The sequence below is a fragment of the Nothobranchius furzeri genome, chromosome 6 (genome assembly GCF_043380555.1).
Source record: "Nothobranchius furzeri strain GRZ-AD chromosome 6, NfurGRZ-RIMD1, whole genome shotgun sequence".
In the NCBI taxonomy this organism is placed as follows: domain Eukaryota; kingdom Metazoa; phylum Chordata; class Actinopteri; order Cyprinodontiformes; family Nothobranchiidae; genus Nothobranchius; species Nothobranchius furzeri.
In genome coordinates this window covers 75,872,201-75,884,570 of record NC_091746.1, presented here as the reverse complement: position 1 = coordinate 75,884,570, position 12,370 = coordinate 75,872,201, and the positions used below count along the sequence as shown (strand labels likewise).

The window sequence follows — 12,370 nt, the reverse complement described above, 5'->3', positions numbered from 1 at the left end:
TGCTGACAGAGGCGCAAATTAATCCTGATAGGACCCAAATAATAGTCACCTAGATGGCCTCTAGTGAACTTCTGCCCTAGTATTTAAAACCATTAAATAACGGGAGAGTTAAAAGGGAAGTGTGTTATTAAAGAAGAACAAGTACGACAATCTTCAGTCCACCTTAAAATAGAAAACGAGTTCTAAGTAGGGAGTCCAAACCAGGGTCAGTACGATAAAACTCACCTGCGGCCTCAACCTCCCTGAAAACGCAGCGTATTCTAAGGTTCTAACGGAACCAGGTTCTAATGGAACTAATAAAAGTACACGCTCGCGACAGTTTCACTTAAAGGGACTTTACAGACTTTTGAATTTTTATGCTCGCGATCGCCCCCCAGGCCAAAAGTGAAACGGCAGCTTCAATAGTAGGCTCGTGCACGAGGCGCGCATGCTGTACGTGCACACTCCTTAATGAAAATAACAGCTGAGACAGTCAGCTCCGTGTGTCTGTGTGTGTGGCCCACAGGACAGAGGACAGGAGAACGCACAGCTAATTAATTAAATAATTTGGTTCTGTACCTTTCTCTTCAGCACAGGGGACAAAGGTTTATGATGGGTCAGTCCTCCTGCATGCTCAGATCATTCCCTTCCCTTGCTTGAAAAATTGTTCCAAAATGAAAGTTGAACCCACATCTTTTTATCTGTGAATTCAATGCCGTTCGGCGAGTCTCAAATAAAAATTTGGGCATCTTACTGTAAAAAAATATACCATTAATGTAAAAAAGAAACTCCAAATAACAAACTTTATTCACACCCGGAATCGAACCCAAGTCTCCTACATGAGAGTCAGACATCTTACTAGGTGAGCTACACTCTAGTAACATTCACAGTATCTGTAACATTTATATCCTTGATGACAGCTGAAACAACGTCAAACCAAAGAACGGTTCGGAGTGAAAATGGCTATTTTGTTGCTAATTTGCAGGAAATATCTAGAAGAAAGTTCTACAGAAAGTAGCTAAGGGTCCTCAGAAATTTAGCTAGCTTTGTCACTAGGCGTTAGGAACAGCGACAAAGTGGCACTGCCTCTCTCTCTGCTGCTAAAGCTACGGATAGCAAATGCTACGGGCGATGCCTGAGCGTGAACGCGCATGAAGCAGCCTGCTCGACCCGAGCATCTCTCTTTTTCTGTGATTTTACAGAAAAACAGGCAATCACAGTAAAAATGCCAGGGCTCATTCTACAGGACCAGGGCATTGCAGGAGAATGTATGAAGAAGACATTTATTATTTCTATACATGTTTTGGCTGTCAAACTTCCATAATGACCCTTTAAGATAATACAGAAAGTTTAAACTACAGTTTGTGAAAAATGGGACTCTTAAAGAGCAAGTAACGTCTAAATTAACTTTTTTTTTTGCTGATGAACTGTATAAATGTGTGTCTAATAGTGTTTTAAATGTGTGTATTCATTATTTTAGCATTTTGGTGCATTTTCTTTAAAAATTAAAAATTCTGCCTAAATACCACAGTATAGCGCCACCTTCAGCTTAAAACATAGAGTTTGAGTCATTTTGAATAAATTTTAGCCAATGGCTAAAGAGTAAGATACTACGTAAACCAGTAGAGTACTACGTAGCAGCTCTGTGTCAAAGTTATAAAAGCATCGAGCGTCTCGGCCACGCCTTGTGGCGAGTTGGGGGTTGGATTTGCAAGCGAGTGTAGGAGGTTAGCGGTAGTTCAGCACTAGCATATAGCATTGGCATATCCTAATCTTTAGCATAGCTTTTAGTGTTATACATACTTATTTAGTGTTAGTTTGGCTGTTGGCTATTGTAGTTTAGTTAGTGTTTGGCTGTTAGTGTAATTAGGAAAGTAGTTCAGGTTTAGTGCTCCATATCGTGTTAGTATGGTGAGAAGGTGTAGTGTAGTGTGGTTGCGGTGGCTCTGTGGGGTTGCACTCCTTTCCGCTGGACTTAGAAATTAGGCGCCAGTGGTTGCACACAATCGGTGTCTGGAAAACATTCAGCTCCCACCTGGTGCTGTAGTTTGCAACCAGCATTTTACCCGCGATTATGCACGTCTCCGTTTGAAGAGGGAGGCTGTGCCCACCGTGGCTCTCCCGCGATTTAGATGCAGCCCACCGACTCTGCTCCCCCACCATGACGGGCTCCAGTCTGAGGTGAGTAAGCTAAATAAAAGTTTTAACATCTTCTAAAGACAATTTCCTACCTAAATGCAAAGTTTGAGAGACGTGGTTCACTTCCTTTAGCTAGTCAGTCGGTAATTCTACAACAGTGGCTCTAACTGATGCAGCACTAGTTGACAGACAGCATTACAGCGTGAAATCCAGCTTGTGAACAGGTTCTGTGAGGAATTATGTGCAGGAGGTCGCATTTCAGGCTCTCTTCACATCATATGTGACTGACTTTTACGTTATAATAACGATAACACACTAGGAATGTTATAAAGTGCCTATATAGGACAGTTTCTTTTGTATTTTATCTGACTTTATAAACAACAACAACATGCTTCTATTTTTTTTTCAGGCAAAATCTGCCCAAGACACTGGCTGTCAGACTGATTTAGTAGTCTTCAAGAATGCACTTGTCCAGGCAGACGTGAAGCCTTACTCGTAGCAAAGGTGAATTATTTTTAATAATCGTTTATGTAAACATTTTATTATCACCTTCTAGTTTTTATTTGTTTTACAGATTAATGTTACATGTGATTTTATGCTCTTTTAAACATTTATAAATGTGGTACTTCTTTGTTTTTTACATAGCCACCCAGAATAGAGCTCACAGCCGCTGTGTGTCTTGTGACACAGGGACCATGATAGAAATTCATCTTCTAGAAAGTCCCAGAGCAGCGTCCACACCCCTGAAAAGACCAAGATGTGAGGTGTCTGCTATTGATTCCAGCTTCCACGTCAGTGACAGTGCAAGCTCAGTGAACTGTTCAAGGTAAAAAAAATTAAAACATTTCAGAATTTTTAGGATATTAACAATTAAATAAGTATGTGATTACATCATGACATCATGAAGGAGGCTACTGATTCTGCCCCTGTGACACTTGGTGGTGACGTGTGAGCGGATTCACCTGGTAAATAACTTTTACATTAAATATTTTGTTCTTTGCTATCAAAAGAAAATTAACTAATAACCTGCATTATTGCAGGACAGTCAGCAAAATATGGACTCTACACCATGAGGCAGGCACATGTTAATACTCTATAAGAGTACTGGTTAGGGTTAGGTACTCTTTAATCTGTTTTTTTCTCATATCTCAGCCTGGCTGGTCACCACTGGAGAAGAGTATCTTCTCAGACTCACACCAACATCCCATTTTACCTCAGGGCCTCCTGATCTACCAGAAAAACCTGTAGCTCCATCCTTGCTCTGCTTTCCACATGTTTCTCATCATCTCTGGAAGCGAACTCCCACAACACTGTGATATTATATATATATATATATATATATATATATATATATATATATATATGTATATATATACATATACATATATATACATATATATATAAATATGTATATATACATATATATACATATATACATAAATATATACATATAAATTTATATATACATATATATACACATAAACATATATATACATATATACATATACATAAATATATATATACATATATATATACACATATATACATACATAAATATATATATACATTTATATTTATATATATATATATATGTATATATACATAAATATAAATATATATATATATATATACATACATATATATATACATATAGATATACATACATATAATTACACACACATATATATATACATGTATATATATACATATATAAATATATACATATACATATATATATACATATATATATATGTCTATATATATACATATATATATATATATATATACATATATTTACACACACACACATATATATATATATATATATATATACATGTATATATATATATATATATATATACATATACATATATATACATATATATATACATAAATATATACATATACATATACATATACATATACAGTTGTGATCAGAAGTTTACATACACTTGTAAAAAAAATATAATATAATGGCTCTACTGAGTGTCCCGTTATTTCTAAAACTCTGATTTTTCTCTGATAGAGTGATTGGAACAGATACTTCTTTGTCACAAAAAACATTCATGAAGTTTGGTTCTTTAATGTCTTTATTATGGGTTAACAGAGAAAAGTGATCACATTTGCTGGGTCACAAATATACATACAGCAACATGAACTAGCAATTTTGGTGACTTAGAAACGTGTCAGTGAACTGAGCTTCATAGCATGGCCTCTTAACTTCTTGTGAGTGATTATGAGTGACTACAGCTGGTGACTTCTCTTAGGCCAGGTAAATAGGGCTCATTGGATACAAACGGCCACAAACGCTACAATGGGAAAGTCAAAGGAGCTCAGCATGGATCTGAAAAAGCAAATTATTGACTTGAACAAGTCAGGAAAGTCACTTGGGGCCATTTCAAAGCAGCTGCAGGTCCCAAGAGCAACAGTGCAAACAATTGTTTGTAAGTATAAGGTGCATGGCACTGTTTCATCACTGCCAAGATCAGGAAGAAAACGCAAGCTATCACCTGCTGCTGAGAGAAAATTGGTCAGGAGGGTAAAGAGTGAACCAAGAATCACCAAAAAGCAGATCTGCCAAGAATTAGAAGCTGCTGGAACACAGGTGTCATTGTCCATAGTCAAACGTGTTTTGCATCTCCATGGACTGAGAGGCTGCCGTGCAAGAAGGAAGCCCTTGCTCCAAAAGTGGCACCTTAAGGCTCGACTGAAGTTTGCTGTTGATCACATGGACAAAGATAAGACCTTCTGGAGGAAAGTTCTGTGGTCAGACGAAACAAAAATCGAGCTTTTTGGCCACAATGCCCAGCAATATGTTTGGAGGAGAAAAGGTGAGGCCTTTAACCCCAAGAACACCATGCCTACAGTCAAGCATGGTGGTGGGAATATTATGCTGTGGGGCTGTTTTGCTGCCAATGGAAATGGTGCTTTACAGAGAGTAAATGGGATAATGAAGAAGGAGGATTACCTACACATTCTTCAACATAACCTAAAATCATCAGCACGAAGGTTGGGTCTTGGGCGCAGTTGGGTGTTCCAACAGGACAATGACCCCAAACACACATCAAAAGTGGTAAAGGAATGGCTAAATCAGGCTAGAATAAGGGTTTTAGAATGGCCTTCCCAAAGTCCTGACTTAAACCCCATTGAAAACATGTGGACAGTGCTGAAGAAACAAGTCCATGTCAGAAAGCCATGAAATTTAACTGAACTCCACCAATTCTGTCAAGAGGAGTGGTCAAAGATTCAACCAGAAGCTTGCCAGAAGCTTGTGGATGGCTACCAAAAGCGCCTAATTGAAGTGAAAATGGCTAAGGGACATGTAAGCAAATATTAGCACTGCTGTATGTATATTTGTGACCCAGCAAATGTGATCACTTTTCTCTGTTAACCCATAATAAAGACATTAAAGAACCAAACTTCATGAATGTTTTTTGTGACAAAGAAGTATCTGTTCCAATCACTCTATCAGAGAAAAATCAGAGTTTTAGAAATAACGGGACACTCAGTAGAGCCATTATATTACATTTTATACAAGTGTATGTAAACTTCTGACCACAACTGTATATACACACACACACACACACACACATATATATATATATATATATATATACATACATAAATATACATATATATATATATATATACACACACACACACACACACACACACACACACATACATATACATATTTTTTTTTCCAGGTTAAATGAACCCAAGTAATCTGCTGTCAGACCGATCGTTGCAGCTACAAATGTTCCAGACTAACATGAAGCCTTGCAGGTGTAGTAAAGGTGAGTTGTTTTTAATCATCATGTAATCTTTATTACAGCCTTTGAGTTTGAACATTAACTATGTTTTTGATTCATAGCTTATTGCTTCACGTGTGTTGCTGCTGCAAGCTTGGAGCTAGATTACATCATGACATCATGAAGGAGGCTACTGATTCTGGCCCTGTGACACTTGGTGACGTGTGAGCTGATTCATCTGGTAAACAACATGTAAATCAAATATTTTGTTCTTTGCTATCAAAAGTAAATTAACAAATAACTTGCATTATTGCAGGACAGTCAGCAAAATATGGACTCTACACCATGAGGCAGGCACACGTTAATACTCTATAAGAGCACATAAGGTGAGCAACACCACAGATTATTGTTATTACTGTACACTGTCCTGGATTAGTTTACTTTCTGCATCTCATCATTAGCCTGGCTGATCACCTGATAACTCCTGTCATCTGGTTATGACAGCATGAGGATGTCCTCACACACCTGTAACCTATCAGCTCATCTGGCAGAATAGAGAGAGAAGAGACAACACCACATCTCCTGTTCCTGGCCTTCAGCCATCCTTCGATGACTGAGCACCTCCATCAGCTCTGTCTCCTGTCTGCCTACAATTATTAAAATAAATATTGTGTTTGACAAGTTTTTGGTGCTGCCAAATATCTCATTTCAATTCCAGTTTTGATATTTTAATGGATATTTATAAATTACATTAATTGAATTATCACATTGTCGCATGTTTAACTAGCTCTATTGTGATGAATTAAACTAGCACCTCACTGTTAAAAGCTCGTTTTAATTTCAAGCATGTTTAAGTATTTATGGACATGAACAAAAACAGGAAATATATCAATTGAGATTTATTTAATTAATATAACAAATAAGGGGGAAAGAGGCATTGAAAGGCACATTCTTCTGGAAGCTCCTGATCCTGACGACACCAGCAGAGGAGACCAGCTGCAGACACCAGAGGACCTACAACCAAGAGCAGCTAGTATCAGTAAATAATGAAATCAGGGCAGTTTTAGTGGGCTGAACACATTACAGAATAATTTTCTCATGGGGTAGTTTTATAACTTTCTATGCAGCAGATTGTAACTTGAGCCCAGGGCTCCTGGAGAGCTGCAATCCAGCATGTTTCAGTGGTTTTCCTGCGTTAACAGGTTAGATGAGCTGTTAAGCAGCTCAGCTATTTGTTGCTGATTAAAACCAGGTGTGTTGAAGCACATAAACCTCTAAAACATGCTGAATACTAGCTCTCCAGGGCCGTGGAGCCAAACCCTGCAGCTCTAATGCTATGGCTAACGGCTACTTACCATTCAGAGCTGGTTCTGTTGGGTCGGTTCCGGTAGTTTCAGGAAACTCACAAGCTCAAAAAAGTAAGGCTCAGGTCCGCTTGTCTCCTCCAAATAGACTTGGTCCCTTTCTTCTCGAGTGTCTGGGTAAGGGGGGGGGAGAAACGTCCTCCACTTCTAATAACTGCTCAGAGTGAAGGGAGCTAGCATCATCTAGTTAGCCATCGTCTTCGTCACTGCCGCGGCTCCACCCTCTCGGTCCTCCAGGAAACGCCTACTAATGTTGCAGTTTTTAAAATTGATACGTGGGTGGAGTAAGACTCTGAGGGGGGCATTACCACTTCTTTAAGCGCCACGCAGTTTAGAGGAGATATAGCATCTACGGCAGCCCGCACAGATCAAAAAAGGAACATGTCGACTTCCAGCTTTCAATCCAGCGATCAGCTCCATTCTTTTCATTTGTATTGTTTTCTGAATCTTAGCTAAATATATGTTGAGTAATAAATGTATATATTTAATAATGTATATAAAAATGTAAAATTTCTACCTAATAGATACCTAGAACAGACGCTGGTGAGAAATATTGAAAAAAAGGCATGTTTGTGAATGGCTACACAGAATTTAATAGTTAACAATGAAATTATAACACACTAGGGCTTTAATGTCCTAAATATAAAAATTATTTCTGTTTTCAGTTAAAGCTGAACAGACAAGTTTTGATGCTACAGTTTCCTAAAAAGATAAATACTCAAACAGCCTTATATTATTTAAATGTATGTCATCTGATAATATATTGTTGGAGAATTTACTGCAAATAGTTTTATTTTGAATGTTTGTACCCGTTCACACAGAAGAAAATGTACTGAAAATAAACCAAACCGTGATGTAAAAACCAAGGTACGTACCAAACCAGAATGTTTGGCGTGCCATTACACCTCTAGTCTGAATGTAATTAGAGCAAATAAACATTCCCAGAATTTATTTAACTCATTTGCTGCCAGCATTTCTCACAGTTTTTTCTGGGTTTTTTAAGTGACAGAACGTTGCGCGCTAGGATGATGTCGATGCCAAAACAACCAAAACAAAGCGGAGATTCACCTCTTACATCAGGAAGAATCCGCGCGTTTTGAGCGTTATCCGTTCTTTCATTATCCGTTGTTGAATTGTGATCGGCAGAAGCTTTTCCGGTTCGCACCTCACTTTTTTTACAGCAGCTGCCCAAAACGATCTCCTGTGATGTTCTGCTTCCTGATCACGTGATGTGTGACGTATGCGGATGAAGATTGGCTTCAGGGCTGAGATGTTTGTTCTCTCAGCGCAGGGGCTCGTCCGACGCCCACACAGTAAAAACATGCCAATGACGACTTTAGTCGTCAATGGCAGTGAATGAGTTAAGAGTTTTTAATCCCATTAATTTTCATTTACACCAACTAAAGTCTTTAAATCTGGGCAATAGTTTCTACAAAAGATGTGCGTCTCAATTTGTTCCTTCTTCTCCTTAAATTGTGCTGCAATTGTTCATTTCACGAGCAAGTAATGACCTACCTGACCTGTATTTGAATGTTTTATTATGTGAAGTTCCTTGAGACAACTCTTGTCGTGATTTGGCGCTATATAAATAAACTTGATTTGAATTGAAGGAAAGGAAACAGAAATGAAAATAAAAACTAATGCAAACCTTTGTGTCAGCTTGAGATTGCTCTTCTCTAAATCCTGAGGCAGATCCTTGAGTTTGAGTTTGTCTCGTAGGTTTTGGATCTCAGCCTCGTAGTAAGCTTTCAGATCCGCTACGTGTCGAGTGTGCTTCTCTCTGAGGTTCTGCCGCAGTCTGAAGAAAAGAAAAGGAGAAGATGACATTAAATATAGTGGATTCACTTTATTATTGCTCTGAACTCACAGACACATGTGTTCAGGTGAAATTCAAAATAATAGAGGAATTATTACCAAGCTAGAGGTCATAGTTTCTGATTGTGCAGAAATATCTACAGGTTTTTATTATTTTTAAACAAAGAGGGGAATGATGTGTGACTTAATCAGTACAAATGTATTAGCTTTTATTTTATGTAAATTCTTTGTCTTTCTTTCTCCAGCCTTTGGTTTAAAAGGGTCCGTATGCTTTCTTGCATGACGTTATCTTTCAATCCCAGCCCAGATGGATTTCTGTGTTTTATAGCATTTCTTTGGGTCACTCCCACAGGGTATCTGCTGGTTTAAGGGAGCCAAATTTAAGACTTTTTAAGACTTTTTAAGGACCCGCGGATACCCTGCTCCCATGCTTTTATTACCTCTAGACTAGATTACTGCAGCTCCCTGTATGCTGGCTTGAGCCCGTCCTTACTGACTCGACTGCAGCTGGTCCAGAATGCTGTTGCCAGGTTTCTTTATAGAGCACGGAAGTGAGAGCATGTCACTCGCATCCTAGCTGCTTTGGACTGGTTACCGGTGAAATGTTGTTCCCTTTCAAAGATCCTGGTCTTTGTTTTCGACTCTTTGTCAGGATCTGCCGCACCATATTTAGTCTCGCTGCTGACACCTTACGTCTGCAAGACCACTACGTTCAGGTCCGAGTGACCTCCTGGTGGTTCCGCGGCCAAAGCCAGTTCTGGTTCCTCGGCTTTGGAACCAACTCAGCCCACATCGCTGCCCAGTTTTAAAGCTACACTTAAGGTTTATATTAGATCTATTTCTTAGTTTTCTACTCATGTTTTAATGTTGTGATCATCATCATCATTGCTGTTTTATTGTTTTTTTAACTCTTATGAATGTTTGATTTCTGTATTTTACTATACAGCTGTTTTATTGTGTTTTCTTTATGTTCAGCACCTTGGGCCCCGTTGATTGGGGGTAGGAAGGGGCTTTAAATAAACTTGAACTTGAACCACCCTTTCAAGTTTTCTTCACTAAATGTATTAAACACGCTGGAAATCCGTTTGCATGTGATCTAGGGATTTCAGTGTTCAGAAGAAAGGACTGTTCTGATTTCTCTTTCTACAGACACTGTTTCTGATGTGTTTTACCATAAGTAGGTCACATGACACATGACTTGTGAAAAAGGGGCCTATTATGTGTACTTTGAGGATGATAGCTGACTAAATGAAATCTGATTTCATGGTCACGGACCAGGTTAACTGCTAATTATTTATCAAATAATGAAAAAAGAAAGTAGCCCCATCATGTTGGACTCACAGAGAAAGGACAACTGGATCTTCAAGTGGTGAAGCTCTCCCAGTGTGTGGACTGGCTGTAGGCCGCAGAACAGCGCCAAGGGCAGAACAGGGCTTCAAAGTGCTGGTGTGGGTGCATTCCTCTTCACTGCCTAAGGGGGCGCTAGCTCTGTGCTGCTGGTTACCCATGTGGGAGGACTGGTTCCTAACCCTGGAGGTAGACAGCTCTGCTTGAGAAATGTTTCCCCATGTGCTTTGCATTTTAGTGGGTGAAGGTCCAGCAGCAGAAGCACTGGAGGTGTCGGAGATGCAGTCTGTGTCTCCAGGATTGGGACTACTCTCCACCATGCTGTCAGGGGTTATGGATTTTATGGCTCTGGAGTAGTGCTGGGCAGGAAATGAAGGGCTGCTGAAGTGAGACGGTGAAGTGAAGCCAGATGTTCGATCTGAGTGCTGCGTGTGAGTTGTTGCATCCAGCGTCAACATCTGAAATACAGAGATGGAGGTCAAGGACTCTGAAAGGGACTAAAGTACATCATTTGCTTTTGCTACAACATGACACAGGCTTGGGCGAGATGTGTGTCTATATGCGTGCGTGTGCGTACATGTGCGTGAGTGAGTGAGTGAGTGAGTGAGTGAGTGAGTGAGTGAGTGAGTGAGTGAGTGAGTGAGTGAGTGAGTGTGTGTGTGTGTGTGTGTGTGTGTGTGTGTGTGTGTGTGTGTGTGTGCGTGCGTGTGCATGTGTGTGTGTGTGTGTGTGTGTGTGTGTGTCTATATATACATACATATATATATATATATACATACATATATATATATATATATATATATATATATATATATATATATATATATATACCGTAAATCCTCTAATACAGGCCGGTATTCAATTAAAGGCCGGGTCTCCAATTTTGGCCGGTGTCGGAGTTGGCGGAGGTGAATAAAGGCCGGTCTCTTATTGTGGCCGGGTGGAATGTGGTAACAAGCAAGTACAGGGGGGGGGGGGGGGGGTTGTGTCATCGTCTCGCTTTTGATTTGCCAGTGACAGACCGCGAGGGTAACTTTAACCGTGCAGAGACGAAGAGGAGGCTGTGCCAGAGCGTCGGTACTGACACGCGATCGTTCATGTCGGTTCATTTCCTTTAATGTTTTCTGTCTTTTATTTGCGCCTGATGTGTTTCGCTGCTGTGGAGCGGGGCACATCACCTTGTCCTCGGGTGACGCACCGATCACTGATGCGGCCGCCAAGCACGGAGCACTCCGCTGTTTTTGCGGTCGGTAGATCTGCCTCCTGAGCATGGCCACAGTAACAATCAGGTGTCGCCACATTTAACACGCGATCGTTCATGTTGGTTCATTTCCTTTAATGTTTTCTGTCTTTTATTTACGCCTGATGTGTTTCGCTGCATGCTGTGGAGCGGGGCACATCAGCTTGTCCTCCGGTGACGCACCGATCACTGATGCGCCCGCCAAGCACGGAGCACTCCGCTGTTTTTGTGGTCTGTAGATCTGCCTCCTGAGCACGGCCACAGTAACAATCAGGTGTCACCACCTCAAAAAATTATTTAACACGCGATCGTTCATGTCGGTTCATTTCCTTTGATGTTTTCTGTCTTTTATTTGCGCCTGATGCGTTTGGCTGTGGAGCGCCCGGCGCATCACCTTGTCATCCAGTGACGCACCGATCACGCGGCCACCAAGCAGGGAGCACTCCGCTGTTTTTGCGGTCGGTAATCTGCCTCCTGAGCACGGCCACAGTAACAATCAGGTGTTGTCAAATTATTTAACACACGATCGTTCATGTCGGTTCATTTCCTTTGATGTTTTCTGTCTTTTATTTGTGCCTGATGCGTTTTGCTGTGGAGCGGGGCGCATCAACTTGTCATCCGGTGACGCACCGATCACTGATGCGGCCGGCAAGCAGCGAGCACTCCGCTGTTTTTGCGGTCGGGAGATCTTTTAGAACTGCAGTTCAAAGGTAACTCATAAGGTGAATATATAT

General features: G+C 40.3%; 1 protein-coding gene and 1 long non-coding RNA gene across 5 annotated transcripts in view; one reads left to right on the top strand and one right to left on the bottom strand.

Moving 5' to 3' along the window:
• The window catches only part of LOC107375150 (M-phase phosphoprotein 9), a 95,187-nt gene that overhangs the window by 56,126 nt on the left and 26,691 nt on the right, over positions 1 to 12,370 (bottom strand). For all 4 annotated transcript variants that reach the window (XM_070552573.1, XM_070552575.1, XM_070552574.1 and 1 more), the window contains 2 exons: positions 10,391 to 10,854; positions 8,883 to 9,032 (listed from right to left, as the gene is read on the bottom strand). In XM_070552573.1, the coding sequence (XP_070408674.1) occupies positions 8,883 to 9,032; positions 10,391 to 10,854 (614 nt within the window). The remainder of the gene's footprint in view (positions 1 to 8,882; positions 9,033 to 10,390; positions 10,855 to 12,370) is intronic.
• LOC129164466 (uncharacterized) lies at positions 5,777 to 6,454 on the top strand. Its single transcript, XR_011520918.1, has 4 exons — positions 5,777 to 5,915; positions 5,993 to 6,111; positions 6,187 to 6,256; positions 6,375 to 6,454. It is a non-coding gene; the product is annotated as an uncharacterized lncRNA (long non-coding RNA).